Source organism: Tachyglossus aculeatus, chromosome 7 (genome assembly GCF_015852505.1).
Source record: "Tachyglossus aculeatus isolate mTacAcu1 chromosome 7, mTacAcu1.pri, whole genome shotgun sequence".
In the NCBI taxonomy this organism is placed as follows: domain Eukaryota; kingdom Metazoa; phylum Chordata; class Mammalia; order Monotremata; family Tachyglossidae; genus Tachyglossus; species Tachyglossus aculeatus.
The window spans coordinates 17,123,422-17,141,771 of NC_052072.1; the positions used below are offsets into that span (position 1 = coordinate 17,123,422).

At 47.3% G+C, this 18,350-nt stretch overlaps 1 protein-coding gene across 1 annotated transcript in view; it reads left to right on the forward strand.

Annotated features, from left to right (window-relative positions):
- The first annotated feature begins 14,480 nt into the window (after nucleotides 1-14,480).
- The window catches only part of SLC26A8 (solute carrier family 26 member 8), a 75,376-nt gene continuing 71,506 nt past the window's right edge, over nucleotides 14,481-18,350 (forward strand). Inside the window, exons 1-2 of the mRNA XM_038749395.1 lie at nucleotides 14,481-14,539; nucleotides 17,922-18,183. Coding sequence (XP_038605323.1) covers nucleotides 18,026-18,183 — 158 coding nt within the window. The 5' untranslated portion in view covers nucleotides 14,481-14,539; nucleotides 17,922-18,025. The remainder of the gene's footprint in view (nucleotides 14,540-17,921; nucleotides 18,184-18,350) is intronic.

Sequence of the window (18,350 nt, forward strand, 5' to 3'; positions counted from 1 at the left end):
GGGCGGTAGGAGGGGGGGAACTCTCGCGAGAGTTGCTCGGGCCTCTCTCCCGCCCTGAGCTTGGCCGACTTGACAGTTCGTGTGGTGATAGTCCTGGTGGTTGTTGAGCGCTGACTGTAATAACAATAATAAAATAATAATGATAATAATAATACTAGTGGCATTTATTAATAATAAAATAATAATAACAATAATAATAACAGTGGCATTTATTAAGCAATTACTATTACTAAATGCTGGGGAGGTTACAAGGTGATCAGGTTGTCCCACAGGGGCCTCACAGTCTTCATCCCCATTTGACAGATGAGGGAACTGAGGCACAGAGAATGGCGTTTATTAATAATAATGGAATTTATTAAGTGCTTACTATGTGCAAAGCACTGTTCTGAGCGCTGGAGAGGTTACACGGTGATCAGGTTGTCCCACAGGGGGCTCACAGTCTTCATCCCCATTTGACAGATGAGGGAACTGAGGCACAGAGAATGGCGTTTATTAATAATAATGGAATTTATTAAGTGCTTACTATGTGCAAAGCACTGTTCTGAGCGCTGGAGAGGTTACACGGTGATCAGGTTGTCCCACAGGGGGCTCACAGTCTTCATCCCCATTTGACAGATGAAGGGAACTGAGGCACAGAGAATGGCATTTAGTAATAATAATGGCATTTATTAAGTGCTTACTATGTGCAAAGCACTGTTCTGAGCGCTGGAGAGGTTACACGGTGATCAGGTTGTCCCACAGGGGGCTCACAGTCTTCATCCCCATTTGACAGATGAAGGGAACTGAGGCACAGAGAATGGCACTTATTAATAATAATGGCATTTATTAAGTGCTTACTATGTGCAAAGCACTGTTCTAAGCGCTGGGGAGGTTACAAGGTGATCAGGTTGTCCCACAGGGGGCTCACAGTCAACCCCCGTTTTACAGATGAGGGAACTGAGGCACAGAGAATGGTGTTTATTAATAATAATGGCATTTATTAAGTGCTTACTATGTGCAAAGGACTGTTCTAAGCGCTGGGGAGGTTACAGGGTGATCAGGTTGTCCCACAGGGGCTCACAGTCTTCATCCCCATTTGACAGATGAGGGAACTGAGGCACAGAGAATGGCGTCTATTAATAATAATGGCATTTATTAAGTGCTTACTATGTGCAAAGCACTGTTCTAAGCGCTGGGGAGGTTACAAGGTGATCAGGTTGTCCCACAGGGGGCTCACAGTCTTCATCCCCATTTTACGGATGAGGGAATTGAGGCACAGAGAATGGCATTTATTAATAATAATGGCATTTATTAAGTGCTTACTATGTGCAAAGCACTGTTCTGAGCGCTGGGGAGGTTACACGGTGATCAGGTTGTCCCACAGGGGGCTCACAGTCTTCATCCCCATTTGACAGATGAGGGAACTGAGGCACAGAGAATGGCGTTTATTAATAATAAGGGCATTTATTAAGTACTTACTATGTGCAAAGCACTGTTCTAAGCGCTGGGGAAGTTACAAGGTGATCAGGGTGTCCCACAGGGGGCTCACAGTCAACCCCCATTTTACGGATGAGGGAACTGAGGCACAGAGAATGGCATTTATTAATAATAATGGCATTTATTAAGTGCTTACTATGTGCAAAGCACTGTTCTAAGCGCTGGGGAGGTTACAAGGTGATCAGGTTGTCCCACAGGGGGCCAACTTGTACTTCCCAACCGCCTAGTCCAGTGCTCTGCACACAGTAAGCACTCAATATATACTATTGAATGAATGAATGAATGAACCCCCATTTTACGGATGAGGGAATTGAGGCACAGAGAATGGCGTTTATTAATAATAATGGCATTTATTAAGTGCTAACTATGTGCAAAGCACTGTTCTAAGCGCTGGGGAGGTTACACGGTGATCAGGTTGTCCCACAGGGGGCTCACAGTCAACCCCCATTTTACAGATGAGGGAACTGAGGCACAGAGAATGGCGTTTATTAATAATAATGGCATTTATTAAGTGCTTACTATGTGCAAAGCACTGTTCTAAGCGCTGGGGAGGTTACAAGGTGATCAGGTTGTCCCACAGGGGGCTCACAGTCAACCCCCATTTTACAGATGAGGGAACTGAGGCACAGAGAATGGCGTTTATTAATAATGATGGTATTTATTAAGTGCTTACTATGTGCAAAGCACTGGTCTAAGCGCTGGGGAAGTTACAAGGTGATCAGGTTGTCCCACAGGGGGCCAACTTGTACTTCCCAAGCGCCTAGTCCAGTGCTCTGCACACAGTAAGCGCTCAATAAATACTATTGAATGAATGAATGAATGAACCCCCATTTTACGGATGAGGGAATTGAGGCACAGAGAATGGCGTTTATTAATAATAAAGGCATTTATTAAGTGCTTGCTATGTGCAAAGCACTGTTCTAAGCGCTGGGGAGCTTACAAGGTGATCAGGTTGTCCCACAGGGGGCTCACAGTCAACCCCCATTTTACAGATGAGGGAACTGAGGCACAGAGAATGGCGTTTATTAATAATGATGGCATTTATTAAGTGCTTACTATGTGCAAAGCACTGTTCTAAACGCTGGGGGGGTTACAAGGTGATCAGGCTGTCCCACGGGGGGCTCACAGTCAACCCCCATTTTACAGATGAGGGAACTGAGGCACAGAGAATGGCATTTATTAATAATGATGGCATTTATTAAGTACTTACTATGTGCAAAGCACTGATCTAAACGCTGGGGAGATTACAAGGTGATCAGGTTGTCTCACAGGGGGCTCACAGTCAACCCCCATTTTACAGATGAGGGAACTGAGGCACAGAGAATGGCGTTTAATAATAATAATGGCATTTATTAAGTACTTACTATGTGCAAAGCACTGATCTAAGTGCTGGGGAGGTTACAAGGTGATCAGGTTGTCCCACAGGGGGCTCACAGTCAACCCCCATTTTACAGATGAGATAACTGAGGCACAGAGAAGTTAAGTGACTGGCCCAAAGTCACAGAGAGCCACGCTGCTCCTCTATGTGCCAGGCACTGTAATAATAATAATAATAATGATGGTATTTGGGAAGCATTTACTATGTGCCAAGCACTGTTCTAAGCACTAGGGTAGATACAAGGTAATCAGGTTGTCCCACAGTCTTAATCCCCATTTTACTGATGAGGGAACAGAGACACAGAGAAGTGAAGTGACTTGCCCAGAGTCACACAGCTGAGGAGCAGCATGGCTCAGTGGAAGGAGCCCGGGCTTGGGAGTCAGAGGTCATGGGTTCTAATCCTGGCTCTGCCGTTTGTCAGCTGTGTGACTTCGGGCAAGTCACTTAAATTCTCTGGGACTCAGTAACCTCATCTATAAAATGGGGATGAAGCCTGTGAACCCCACGTGGGACAACCTGATCACCTTGTATCCATCCCAGAGCTTAGAACAGTGCTTTGCAGATAGTAAGTGCTTAGCAAATGCCATCATCATGATTATAAGTGGCAGAGCTGGGATTAGAATCCACAACCTCTGACTCCCAAGCCCGGGCTCTTTCCACTAAGCGCTGACTATCTGCCAGGCACTGAAATAATAACAATAATAATAATGATGGTATTTGTTAAGCACTTACTATGTGCCAAGCACTGTTCTAAGCCCTGAGGCAGATATAAGGTTGTCCCATGTGGGGCTCACAGTCTTCATCCCCATTTTACAGATGAGGGAACAGAGGCACAGAGAAGTTAAGTGACTTGCCCGAGGTCACACAGCAGACAGGTGGCGGAGCCCGCATTAGAACCCATGACCTTCTAACTCCCAGGCCTGTCTCCCCCTTCTAGACTGTGAGCCCGCTGTTGGGTAGGAACTGTCTCTATATGTTGCCAACCTGTACTTCCCAAGCGCTTAGTACAGTGCTCTGCACACAGTAAGCGCTCAATAAATACGATTGAATGAATGAATGAAAAAGGACTGCGCTCTAGCCAGTACACCACGCTGCTCCCTGTCCTAAGCACTGGGGCGACTACAACCCAATAGAGTTAGACACAATCCCTGGCCTACATGGGACAGTTCGTGGGTTAATAAGACCGTAGCTCTTAAGCGTTGACTATGTGTCAGGCACTGTACTAAGTGCTAAGGCGACTAAACGCCCTCCCTCCGCACATCCGCCAAGCTAGCTCTCTTCCTCCCTTCAAAGCCCTACTGAGAGCTCACCTCCTCCAGGAGGCCTTCCCACACTCAGCCCTCTCCTTCCTCTCCCCCTCATCCCCGCCGCCCTACCTCCTTCCCCTCCCCACAGCACCTGTATAGATGTTTGTACAGATTTATTACTCTATTTATTTGACTTGTACATATTTACTCTTCTATTTATTTTATTTTGTTAATATATTTTGTTTTTTATCTGCCTCCCCCTTTCTAGACTGTGAGCCCGCTGTTGGGTAGGGACCGTCTCTATATGCTGCCAATTTGTACGTGCTTAGTACAGTGCTCTGCACACAGTAAGCCCGTCTCTATATGTGGCCAACTTGTACTTTCCAAGTGCTTAGTACAGTGCTCTGCACACGCTGCTCCCCCTCGTCCCTCTCTCCATCTGCCCCATCTTACCTCCTTCCCTTCCCCACTGCACCTGTATATATATATATATATATATATATATATATATATATATGTTTGTACATATGTGTTACTCTATTTATTTATTTATTTATTTTACTTATACATATCTATTCTATTTATTTTATTTTGTTAGTATGTTTGGCTTTGTTCTCTGTCTCCCCCTTTTAGACTGTGAGCCCACTGTCGGGTAGGGACTGTCTCTATATGTTGCCAACTTGGACTTCCCAAGCGCTTAGTACAGTGCTCTGCACACAGTAAGAGCTCAATAAATACGATTGATGATGATGAGTAAGCGCTCAATAAATACGATTGAATGAATGAATGAATGAATGAATGACTACAAGCCAGTGGAGCAGGACACAGTCCCTGGCCCATATGGGACAGTGCGTGGGTTAATAATGATGGTAGTTCTTAGACACTGACTGTGTACCAGGCACTGAACTAAGCGCTGGAGCGACTACAAGCAAAAACTATCAAATAAAAACTCCACACTTTTGGCTTCAAAGCTCTCCATCACCTTGCCCCTTCTTACCTCACCTCTCTTCTCTCCTTCTCCAACCCAGCCCACCCATACGATTGAACGAATCAATCAATCAATCAATCGTATTTATTGAGCACTTACTATGTGCAGAGCACTGTACTAAGCGCTTGGGAAGTACAAATTGGCATCACATAGAGACAGTCCCTACCCAACAGTGGGCTCACAGTCTAAAAGGGGGAGACAGAGAACAGAACCAAACATACCAACAAAATAAAATAAGTAGGATAGAAATGTACAAGTAAAATAAATAAATAAATAAATAAATAGAGTAATAAATATGTACAACCATATATACATATATACAGGTGCTGTGGGGAAGGGAAGGAGGTAAGATGGGGGGATGGAGAGGGGGACGAGGGGGAGAGGAAAGAAGGGGCTCAGTCTGGGAAGGCCTCCTGGAGGAGGTGAGCTCTCAGCAGGGCCTTGAAGGGAGGAAGAGAGCTAGCTTGGCGGATGGGCAGAGGGAGGGCATTCCAGGCCCGGGGGATGACGTGGGCCGGGGGTCGATGGCGGGACAGGCGAGAGCGAGGTACAGTGAGGAGATTAGTGGTGGAGGAGCGGAGGGTGCGGGCTGGGCTGGAGAAGGACAGAAGGGAGGGGAGGTAGGAGGGGGCGAGGGGATGGACAGCCTTGAAGCCCAGGGTGAGGAGTTTCTGCCTGATGCGCAGATTGATCGGTAGCCATTGGAGGTTTTTGAGGAGGGGAGTAATATGTCCAGAGCGTTTCTGGACAAAGATAATCCGGGCAGCAGCATGAAGTATGGATTGAAGTGGAGAGAGACACGAGGATGGGAGGTTTGAGAGAAGGCTGGTGCAGTAGTCCAGACGGGATAGGATGAGAGCTTGAATGAGCAGGGTAGCGGTTTGGATGGAGAGGAAAGGGCGGATCTTGGCAATGTTGCGGAGCTGAGACCGGCAGGTTTTGGTGACGGCTTGGATGTGAGGGGTGAATGAGAGAGCGGAGTCGAGGATGACACCAAGGTTGCGGGCTTGTGAGACGGGAAGGATGGTAGTGCCGTCAACAGAGATGGGAAAGTCAGGGAGAGGACGAGGTTTGGGAGGGAAGACAAGGAGCTCAGTCTTCGACATGTTGAGCTTTAGGTGGCGGGCGGACATCCAGATGGAGATGTCCTGAAGGCAGGAGGAGATGCAAGCCTGGAGGAAGGGGGAGAGAGCAGGGGCAGAGATGTAGATCTGGGTGAATATATGAATATAGTGCTCTGCACATAGTAAGTGCTCAATAAATATGATTGAATAAATGAATGAATGAATGAACGAGCACAGGCTTTGGAGTCAGAGCTCATGGGTTTAAATCCCATCTCTGCCACTTGTCAGCTGGGTGACCTTGGGCCAGTCACTTCACTTCTCTGCACCTCAGTTCCCTCATCTGTAAACTGGGGATGAAGACTGTGAGCCCCCGTGAGACAACCTGATCACCTTGTATCCTCCCCAGTGCTTAGAACAGTGTTTTGTGCATAGTAAGCGCTTAATAAATCAATCAATCATATTTGTTGAGCGCTTACTGTGTGCAGAGCACTGTACTGAGCGCTTGGGAAGTACCAGTTGGCAACATATAGAGACAGTCCCTACCCAACAGTGGGCTCACAGTCTAAAAGGGGGAGACAGAGAACGAAACCAAACATACTAACAAAATAAAATAAATAGACTAGATATGTACAAGTAAAATAATTAAATAAATAGAGTAATAAATATGTACAAATATATATACATATATGCAGGTAAATATGCCTAATATAATATAATATGCGAATATAATATAATATAACATAATATATAATATAATACAAAATATAATAATATATAATATAATATATAATAATATAATATGCGTAATATAATAAATGCCATTATTATTTTATTGTATCTACCCCAGTGCTTAGAACAGTGCTTGGCATATAGTAAGTGCTTAACCAATGCCACTATTATTATTATTATTACTATTATTATTATGCCAAGAACAAGGTCCCCACTGTTCTGAGCCCTTGTCTTTCAGCCCTCTCCGGAGGCAGATTTGTCCCTTGTCGTAGTAGGATTCATCACCGCAGCCCCAACTCAGGCTTCATTTGCACCCCCTCCCAACTGGCCTCCCTGTGGCCCCCAAGAAACAGGCTGGGCCGAGGGGCTAGGCCCCTGGGGATGATTGACAGGGTCCGGTGACATCCCCTAGACACCGGTTTCCAGCTATGGGGGCAAATAATTTTTTTCCTTCTAATTCTTTCGACTGTTAGCTCGTTGTGGGACGGGAATGTGTCTGTTATATTGTTATATTGTCCTCTTCCAAGCGCTTAGTACAATGCTCTGCACACAGTAAATGCTCAGTAAATACGATTGATCCCAGGTCAAACACTTGCCTACTAGAGCAGCAGCGTGGCTCAGTGGAGAAGAGCACGGACTTTGGAGTCGGAGGTCATGGGTTCCAATCCTGGCTCCAATTGTCAGCTGTGTGACTTTGAACAAGTCACTTCACTTCTCTGGGCCTCAGCTACCTCATCTGTAAAATGGGGATTAAGACTGTGAGCCCCCCCATGGGACAACCTGATCACCGGGTAACCTCCCCAGCACTTAGAACAGTGCTTTGCACATAGTAAGTGCTTAATAAATGCCATCATTATTATTATTATTACTGTGTGACCTTGGGGAAGTCACTCCTCAGTTTCCTCATCTCTATAATGGAAATTAAATTACCTGCCTTCCCTGTTACTTAAACTGAAGGACTGTTGTCTGACCTATCTTGTATCTACCCCAGCACTTAGTACGGTACTTGGCACATACCAGGCACTTAACAAATACAATTATCATTATTCCACACTGTGGGCAGGGAATGTGATGGCCAACTCTGTTGTATTGTACTCTCCCGAGCACTTAGCACAGTGCTGTTCTCACAGTAAATGCTTAATAAATGCCCTTGATTGATTAATTGATGGAGGGATTCCACAGCTGCTCATACTGAATTCCCAGCCTCATTCATGCCAGGCCTCCCACAAGACTTGAGGGCATGTGAGCTTCCTCCCAAACTAAATCAGCTGTACCTCGCCTTAACTCACCTGTTTCTCCATCACACATTCCCCCTGCCTGGAGGAACTCCTTCCTCCCCTTCATCTGACTGAACAGAGCTCTTCCCAAATTCAAACCCCTCATAAAATCCCTCCTTCCCCAAATAACTTCCAACTCCCCAAATCGCGTCAATCCAATAGCCTCCTCTTGCACATATCAATCAATCAATCATATTTATTGAGCGCTTACTGTGTGCAGAGCACTGTGCTAAGCGCTTGGAAAGTGCAAGTTGGCAACATATAGAGACAGTCATCATCATCATCATCAATCGTATTTATTGAGCGCTTACTGTGTGCAGAGCACTGTACTAAGCGCTTGGGAAGTACAAATTGGCAACATATAGAGACGGTCCCTACCCAACAGCGGGCCCACAGTCTAGAAGGGGGAGACAGACAACAAAACAGGACATATTAACAAAATAAAATAAATAGAATAAATAGGTACAAGTAAAATATACGTGCAAAAATGGGGGTGAAGATCGGGGGACCAGCTGAGCACATTGTATCTTCCCCCTCCCCCACCCCCAGCGCTTAGAACAGTGCCGGGAACATAGTAAGCGCTTATCAGAGAGATTCATAGCCTAAGAGGTGGGAGAGCAGGTATTGTCTCTCCATTCTACTAATGTGGAAACTGAGGTTTCGTGACTTGCCCAAGGTCACAAAGCAGTTCAGAGGCAGAACTGGGATTAAAACCTGGCTCCCAGTCCCATACTCTTTCCACTAGGTTTTATTGCCTCCACATTTACCCTCTCACTGCCACCCCCATTCATCAACTTTTTATTAATAATAATAATAATAATAATAATAATAACAATGACATTTATTAAGCGCTTACTATGTGCAAAGCATGTTCTAAGCACTGGGGAGGCTACAAGGTGATCAGCTTGTCCCACCTGGGGCTCACAGTCTTAATCCCCTCCTTCCTCTCCCCCTCCTCCCCCTCCCCCCGCCTTACCTCCTTCCCCTCCCCACAGCACCTGTATATACGTATATATGTTTGTATGTATTTATTACTGCATTTGTACATGTTTATTCTAATTATTTTATTTTGTTAATATGTTTTGTTTTGTTCTCTGTCTCCCCCTTCTAGACTGTGAGCCCACTGTTGAGTAGGGGCCGTCTCTATATGTTGCCAACTTGGACTTCCCAAGCGCTTAGTACAGTGCTCTGTGCACAGTAAGCACTCAATAAATACGATTGAATGAATGAATGAATCCCCATTTTACAGATGAGGTAACTGAGGCACAGAGAAGTTAAGTGACTTGCCCAAAGTCACACAGCTGACAATTGGCGGAGCCTGGATTTGAACCCATGACCTCTGATTCCAAAGCCCGGTCTCTTCCCATTGAGCCACACTGCTTCTAGAGAAGCAACATGGCCTATAGGTCTGGGCGCCAAAGGACCTGGGTTCTAATTCTCACTCCGCCACTGGCCTGTTGTATGACCTTGAGAATGTCGCTTCCCTTCTCTGTGCCTCAGTTTCCTCAACTGCAAAATGGAGATTCAGTACCTGTTCTCCCTCTTACTTAGACTGTGAGCCCAATGTGGGTCAGGGACTGTGCCCGACCTGATTAACTTGTATGCATGGCCAACGCCTAGAACAGGGCTTGGCACATAGTGAGAATTAACAAATACCATAAATAAATATAAATATATATATAAATATATATAATATATATATAATATATATATATATATATATATATGTATATATATATATATATATATATATATATATATATATACATATATTGATGGCGGGAGGTAAGACACTTGCCAACCCTGTTTAGGAATAGAGCAGAAGAGGACTGGATCCTATTCAGGGAATTGCGTTCTAGTAATAATAATTATAATCATGGTATTTGTTAATCCTGCTTCTGCCACTGGCCTATTGTCAAAGCCTCTCTGTGCTTCCATTTTTTTAATCTATAAAATGGGTATATCTGTTTCTCCCTGCCTAACAGGGAGATAATTGATGGGCAAATGCTTTGGGAAAATAAGTGCTGTACAAAATTCAATATACTAACACTACTATCAATCGCTCAATCCATCAGTGGTGTTTATTGAGTCTGTGTATAGAGTACTGTAGTGAGTATTCAACAGAATTGGTAGACATGTTCCCTGCCCTCAAGGAGCTTACAGTTTAGAGAGGAGTTCCCAGTCTACCTGATCAAGGAGCTATTTCGAAGTTATTTTACTGACATATCAAACCTAATCAAATGGGGTGGGGGTGGGGGGCATTCTCTGCATAGCTCAATCAATCAATCCTATTTATTGTTTACTTCGAGCAGAACACTGTATTAAGCATTCTCTACTGTTGTGGGTTTAGGTCAGGGAAGCTACAGCTTGGCAAGAGCACGGGTTTGGGATCCAGAGGTTGTGGGTTCTAATCCCGGCTCTGTCCAATTGTCATAGTCAGCTGTGTGACCTTGGTCAAGTCACTTAATAATAACAATAATAATAATGATGGCATTTATTAAGCACTTACTATGTGCAAAGCACTGTTCTAAGCGCTGGGGAGGTTACAAGGTGATCAGGTTGTCCCACAGGGGCCTCACAGTCTTCATCCCCATTTTACAGATGAGGTCACTGAGGCACAGAGAAGTGAAGTGACTTGCCCAAAGTCACACAGCTGACAAATGGTGGAGCCGGGATTTGAACCCATGACCTCTGATTCCAAAGCCCGGGCTCTTTCCACTGAGCTACGCTGCTTCTCTGGGCTTCAGTTACCTCATCTGTAAAATGGGGATTGAGACTGTGAGCCCCTTGTGGGACAACCTGATTACTTTGTATCTACCCCAGCGCTTAGAACAGTGCTTGGCACTTAGTAGGCGCTTAACAAATACCATTATTATTATTATTGTTATGGCAGGGCGTTGCACTCTCGTGAGGTCGGGCGGGGGGGGGTGTTTTTTCATTAATTCAATCGTATGTATTGAGCCCTTACGGCGTGCAGAGCACTGTACTGAGCGCTTGGAAAGTACAATTCAGTGGAGAAACAGCGTGGCTCAGAAAGAGCACGGGCTTTGGAGTCAGAGGCCATGGGTTCGAATCCTGGCTCCACCACTTGTCAGCTGTGGGAACTTGGGCAAGCCACTTAATTTCTCTGTGCCTCAGTTACCTCATCTGTAAAATGGGATTAAGACTGTGAGCCCCACGTGGGACAACCTGATCACCTTGTATCCCCTCAGCGCTTAGAACAGTGCTTTGCACATAGTAAGCGCTTAATAAATGCCATTATTATTGTTATTCAGCAACAAATCCTAAATGAACCTCTCTGCCAGGGCTTTCCCCTTCAATCATGCAGTGCCCACGTATGGAAATGATGGATTTAGACTGTGAGCCCACTGTTGGGTAGGGACTGTCTCTATATGTTGCCAACTTGTACTTCCCAAGTGTTTAGTACAGTGCTCTGCACACAGTAAGCGCTCAATAAATACGATTGATGATGATGACGATGATGGTGGTTCTGTGGATTAAGAACGAGGCGCTCAGGACACCCGGGTTCCTCTCTGTTCCTCTCTCCTCTGCTCCAGTTTGTAGCTCCAGAGGGGTGTCCCTCAAAGGACCCTGGACGGGAACTCGCGCAGTTGGACCCATTCATTTAATCGTATTTATTAAGTGCTTCCTGTATGCAGAGCACTGTACTAAGCGCTTGGGAAAGTACAACGCAACAACAAAAAGACAATCCCTGCCTACAACGAGCTCACAGTCTAGAGGCGGGGAGACAGACATCAATGCAAATGCACAGATATCAATATCATTAAATAAAATTATAGATAATAATAATAATAATAATGGCATTTATTAAGCGCTTACTATGTGAAAAGCACTGTTCTAAGCGCTGGGGAGGTTACAAGGTGATCAGGTTGTCCCACGGGGGGCTCACAGTCTTCATCCCCATTTTCCAGATGAGGTAACTGAGGCCCAGAGAAGTGAAGTGACTTGCTCAAAGTCACCCAGCTGACAATTGGTGGAGCCAGGATTGGAACCCATGACCTCTGACTCCAAAGCCCATGCCCTTTCCATTGAGCCACGCTGCTTCTCTATTAAGCACTTACTATGTGCAAATCACTATTCTAAGCACTGGGGGGGATACAAGCGCTTAGTACAGTGCTCTGCTCACAGTAAGCGCTCAATAAGTATGATTGAATGATATGTGCGTAAGTGCTGTGGGGCTGGGAGCAAAGGGAGCAAGTCAGGACGAGGCAGAAGGGAGTGGGAGATGAGGAAAAGTGGGGCTTAGTCAGGGAAGGCTTCTTGGAGGAGGTGAGCCTTCATTAAGGAGACTCCAGAGCCCCTGGAGGGAGCGCTTCATTCATTCACTCATTCAATCGTATTTATTGAGCGCTTACTGTGAGCAGAGGACTGTACTAAGCGCTTGGGAAGTACAAATCGGCAACATATAGAGACGGTCCCTACCCAACAACGGGCTCACAGTCTAGAAGGGGGAGACAGACAGCAAAACAAACCATGGTGACAGGTGTCAAAATCGGTAGCCTCGGGACCATCATCATCATCATCATCATCAATCGTATTTATTGAGCACTTACTATGTGCAGAGCACTGTACTAAGCGCTTGGGAAGTACAAATTGGCAACATATAGAGACAGTCCCTACCCAACAGTGGGCTCACAGTCTAAAAGGGACCAACCTAGGTAGCCTCGGGACAAGCCTCTGGGGGAGGCGGGGGGGGCTCGGTAGCCTTGGGAGTCTCAGGACCAGCCTCGGTAATAATAATAATAATAATAATGATGGCATTTATTAAGCGCTTACTGTGTGCAAAGCACTGTTCTAAGCGCTGGGGAGGTTACAAGGTGATCAGGTTGTCCCACGGGGGGCTCATAGTCTTAATCCCCATTTTCCAGATGAGGTAACTGAGGCCCAGAGAAGTGAAGTGACTTGCCCACAGTCACACAGCTGACAGTTGGCAGAGCCGGGATTTGAACCCATGACCTCTGACTCCAAAGCCCGGGCTCTTTCCACTGAGCCCCAGGACCAACCTGGGGGCGAGGGGGAGTTTAGGGAACCTCCATAGACTCGGGACCAGCCTTGGAGGTGGGAGCAGACTCGGGGGGAGCCTTGGTAGCCTCGAGACCAGCCTCAGGGGGAACCTTGGTAGCCTTGGGAGTCTCGGGGGAGACTTGGTAGCCTCGGGACCAGCCTCAGGGGAAGCCTTGGTATATATACATATATATATATATATATATATATATATATATATATATGCTGTGAGCCCACTGTTGGGTAGGGACTGTCTCTATATGTTGCAAACTTGTACTTCCCAAGCGCTTAGTACAGTGCTCTGCACACAGTAAGCGCTCAATAAATACGATTGATGATATGATGGCATTTATTAAGCACTTACTATGTGCAAAGCACTGTTCTAAGCGCTGGGTAGGATGCAAGGTGATATATATATATATATCACCATATATCATACCATATATATATATATATCATATATCATAAATATATACCATATATATACCATATATATATATCACCTGATATATACCATGATATGATATATATCGCCGTATATCATCATATATATATATGATGGCATTTATTAAGCGCTTACTATGTGCAAAGCACTGTTCTAAGCGCTGGGGAGGATGCAAGGTGATCAGGTTGTCCCACATGGGGCTCACAGTCTTAATCCCCATTTTCCAGATGAAGTAACTGAGGCCCAGAGAAGTGAAGTGACCTGCCCAAAGTCACACAGCTGACAAGCGGCGGAGCCGGGATTTGAACCCACGACCTCCGACTCCAAAGCCTTGGGAGTCTTGGGGGGAGCCTCGGTAGCCTCGGGACCAGCCTCAGGGGGGGGCCTTGGTATATATATGGTATATATATGATGGCATTTATTAAGCGCTACTATGTGCAAAGCACTGTTCCAAGCGCTGGGGAGGATGCAAGGTGATCAGGTTGTCCCACATGGGGCTCACAGTCTTAATCCCCATTTTCCAGATGAGGGAACTGAGGCCCAGAGAAGTGAAGTGACTTGCCCAAAGTCACACAGGTGACAAGCGGCGGAGACGGGATTTGAACCCATGACCTCTGACTCCAAAGCCTTGGGAGTCTCGGGGGGAGCCTCGGTAGCCTCGGGACCAGCCTCAGGGGGAGCCTTGGTAGCCTCGGGAGTCTCGGGGGGAGGCTCGGTAGCCTCGGGGGGAGGCTCGGGAGCAGCCGCGGGCCCCCGCCGAGGCCGGGGGCTTCTCTCCCCACGGAGAAGACGGTTCAACGGATTTGGAACGGCCGGAGCCGGACCTCGGGCCTCCAGTCCCTCCGCGGGCCGGCTGAGCCTCCCGGCCTCCCGCAGCCCGGCCCCCCACAGTCCGGCCCCCCGCAGCCCGGTAAGTCGCTGTTTGGCTCCCGCGGAGGAGCCAGAGTTGGGAGACGGACCGAGGTCCGCCCTCGGAGCTCCCCACCTATCCCGACCACTCGCCCCCAGCCCCCAGCCTCCAGCCTCCAGCCTCAGCCCCCAGCCCTAAGCCTCCAGCTCCAGCCCCCAGCCTCCAGCCCCCAGCCTCAGCCCCAGCCCCAGCCTCCAACCTCCATTCCCCAGCCGCCAACCTCCAGCCCCATCCTCCATCCCCCAGCCTCTAACCTCCAGCCTCAGTCCCCAGCCACCAACCTCCAGCCCCATCAATCAATCAATCGTATTTATTGAGCACTTACTGTGTGCAGAGCACTGGACTAAGCGCTTGGGAAGTACAAATTGGCAGCATATAGAGACAGTCCCTACCCAACAGTGGGCTCACAGTCTAAAAGGGGGAGACAAAGGAGGAGCCCCATCCTCCAGCCTCAGCCCCAGCCTCCAACCTCCATTCCCCAGCCGCCAACCTCCAGCCCCATCCTCCAGCCCCCAACCCCCAGCCTCCAGCCCCCAGCCTCTAACCTCCAGCCTCAGTCCCCAGCCACCAACCTCCAGCCCCATCAATCAATCAATCGTATTTATTGAGCACTTACTGTGTGCAGAGCACTGGACTAAGCGCTTGGGAAGTACAAATTGGCAGCATATAGAGACAGTCCCTACCCAACAGTGGGCTCACAGTCTAAAAGGGGGAGACAAAGGAGGAGCCCCATCCTCCAGCCTCAGCCCCAGCCTCCAACCTCCACCCCCACAGCCTCCAACCTCCAGCCCCATCCTCCAGCCCCCAACCCCCAGCCTCCAGCCCCCAGCCTCTAACCTCCAGCCTCAGTCCCCAGCCACCAACCTCCAGCCCCATCAATCAATCAATCAATCAATCGTATTTATTGAGCGCTTACTGTGTGCAGAGCACTGGACTAAGCGCTTGGGAAGTACAAATTGGCAACATATAGAGACAGTCCCTACCCAACAGTGGGCTCACAGTCTAAAAGGGGGAGACAAAGGAGGAGCCCCATCCTCCAGCCCCCAACCCCCGGCCTCCAGCCCCCAGCCCCTAACCTCCAGCCTCAGCCCCCAGCCTCCAACCTCCAGCCTCCAGCCCCCAGCCTCCAGCCCCCAGGCTCCTGGGAAAATGTTTATGTGGCTGCAGCTTGGAGGCAGAGGACAATCGCCCATCGAGGACCAAGAGGTAGCCCAAATCTGGGCAGGACTGGGATTGGGGTGGGGGCATTGGCCAAGGCTGGAGGCCTCAACTCCCCCAAGACACCCCACATGCCCGCACCCCTGCACCCCTCCAGCAGCTGTCAGGGGCAGGGAGGGAAAAAAGGTGATTGGAAGGAAGAACTGGAGATCCAGACGATTGAGTTCCCCCAGGTCTTTGCCTGGAGGTGGCCTAAAGCAAATCCCTATAACCCCACCCCCCTCCTTCACCTTCCCCTCCCTTCTCCACCCCTTCCTTTTTGATTCCTTAATAATAATAATTCTGGTATTTTTTAAGTGCTATGTGTCAGGCACTGTACTAAGCACTGGCGTGGATACAATCCCTGTCCCACTAGGGGCTCGCAGTCTCAATCCCTATTTTACAGATGAAGTAACTGAGGCATGGAGAAGTGAAGTGATTTGCCCAAGGCCACACAGCAGACCTGGAATTAGAACCCTTGACCCTCTGACTCTCAGGCCCGTGCTCTATCCACTAGGCCAAACTACCACCCCCATAATGAAGTAAGGTTCAAAATGCAGTTTATCATGCAGGGCTTAATTCTGGTGCAGCGTTTCGTCAGTATTCTTAGCCCTCACTTCTGTGTCGCCTATGCAATCAATTAATCAATGGTATTTATTGAGCTCTTACTATGTGCAAAGCACCATACTAAGCACTTGGGAGAGTACAATACCTCAGAATTAGCAGATATGTTCCCTGACCATGAGCTTACAGTCTAGAGGGAGCAATACACTTGGGTCTATACCCCTTCGGGTATAGATTTTCACCCCCTCCCCACAGCATCTATGCACACATCCATCTGTAATGTATGTTAATGTCTGTTTCCTCTTCTACTCTGTATGATCCTTATGGGCAGGCATCACGTCTACCTACTCCAGAAGGTCATCAGAAGGTGATGAATCCCTATTCATATTCTCTTGGTGGCTTTAGGGATGCCTGTGGGTGCTTAAAAATGTTACTGAATGATCAATCAATTGATTTTTAGAGAATTGGAACAAATCCTTTAATTGACCAAGTACAGTTGGAATCCGGGCTCAACTCCTCTGACCCTCAAGAAGTTGGTTTATCACACTCATTCAGACTGATCATCCTCTGCAAAATATAAAACTCCAACATGATGGTTCGTGTTAGAAATGGGAGTTGCAGGTAGTTCCCCCTTTTTCTTCACCCTCTTCTTTCCTTAGACGTGCACAATTCCCAGAAGTTTCTCCCTGGCATTACTGAAGGTGTTGTCTAAGTTGGCATGTAATGAGTCAAACAGATGTTCCATTTGCCACCTATCAGAGTCTGGCCCAATTTCGGAGGTATTTTGTGGTTTTAGGTCCTGCTTGATCTAGTATTGGGCAGGGCAGGGACAGTCCACTCCCATAGGATCCTGACTTAAGGACCGTCAGAAGATTGGGTTGTTTCCAGCCCCGTCCCCAAAGAGTTTGGATCACTCTAGGTGGACCAGGTTGTCCCCAGATCTAACCCGATCTCTGGACCCACCATACCTGAAAACCCAAGCAGACCTGTAACTAACTCAGTTTTTCTAGGGTCTTTAGGGGGATGGCCATGCTGGACCAGTCAGAACCGGCCAGAACCAGTTAAATCTTGGAGGGAGTTAAACAACTGTTTGCCTTGCTAAATCAATCAATCAATCAATCAATAAATCCTACTCTTTGGGAGTCAGAGGTCAGGGGCTACTCCCTGGGAAGTTGCAGAGTGGCCAGGGAGAGAGCAGGGAGGAGAACACGGGCACTGCCAAATTGCTAAATAAAAATAGCAATAGTAATAATAACTGTGGTATTTGTTAAGCGCTTACTATGTGCCAGGCACTCTTTTAAGTGCTGGGGCAGATACAAGCTAATCAGTTTGGACACAATCCATGTCCTACATGGGGCTCACAGTCTTAATCCCCATTTTACAGATGAGAGAACTGAGGCACAGAGAAGTTAAATGACTTGCCCAAGGTCACAGGGCAGACAAGTGGCAGAGCCAGGACTAGAACTCAGGACCTTCTGACACCACGCTCTATCCATTAGGCCATGCTGCTTCTCACTAGGCCATCCTGCTTCCTAGCTACATCTCTCTCCAGACCCCAACTTTAAACTGACCTGAACCAGAGAAAACTAACAGCTTCTTGCAACTTTCATTTTCTTTCCAGTTTAAAGATCCTCTCATTTTTGCACCTGATGGAGTGAGCCGATCCTGCTGGGTTTGGTTTCTCCCGCACGTTTCCAGGATTGGGGTGGCAAGCTAAAGAACACCATGAGTTTTGGCAGCAGAAACAGAGCAAGGAAGTACATTTACAATGTCAGAAGAGATGTGTACAATGAAGAGAACTTCCAGAGGGAGCACAAAAGGAGACCCTCCTCTGTGAACGTAGACATTCACATCACTACCGTCAGACACAGGGTACAGTGCAGGTGAGTGTACAGCAGAGCTGTCTGGCTTCCGCAGAGCCAGTTTGAATATGGCAAAAACAGTCAACCAAAGGGCAATAAAGTGGATTGAATCAACGGAGAATCTCCGGTGGCTTAGGTCCCACCTCACAAACACATTAATGAAGAGCACATTTGTTCAGGCTCCAATT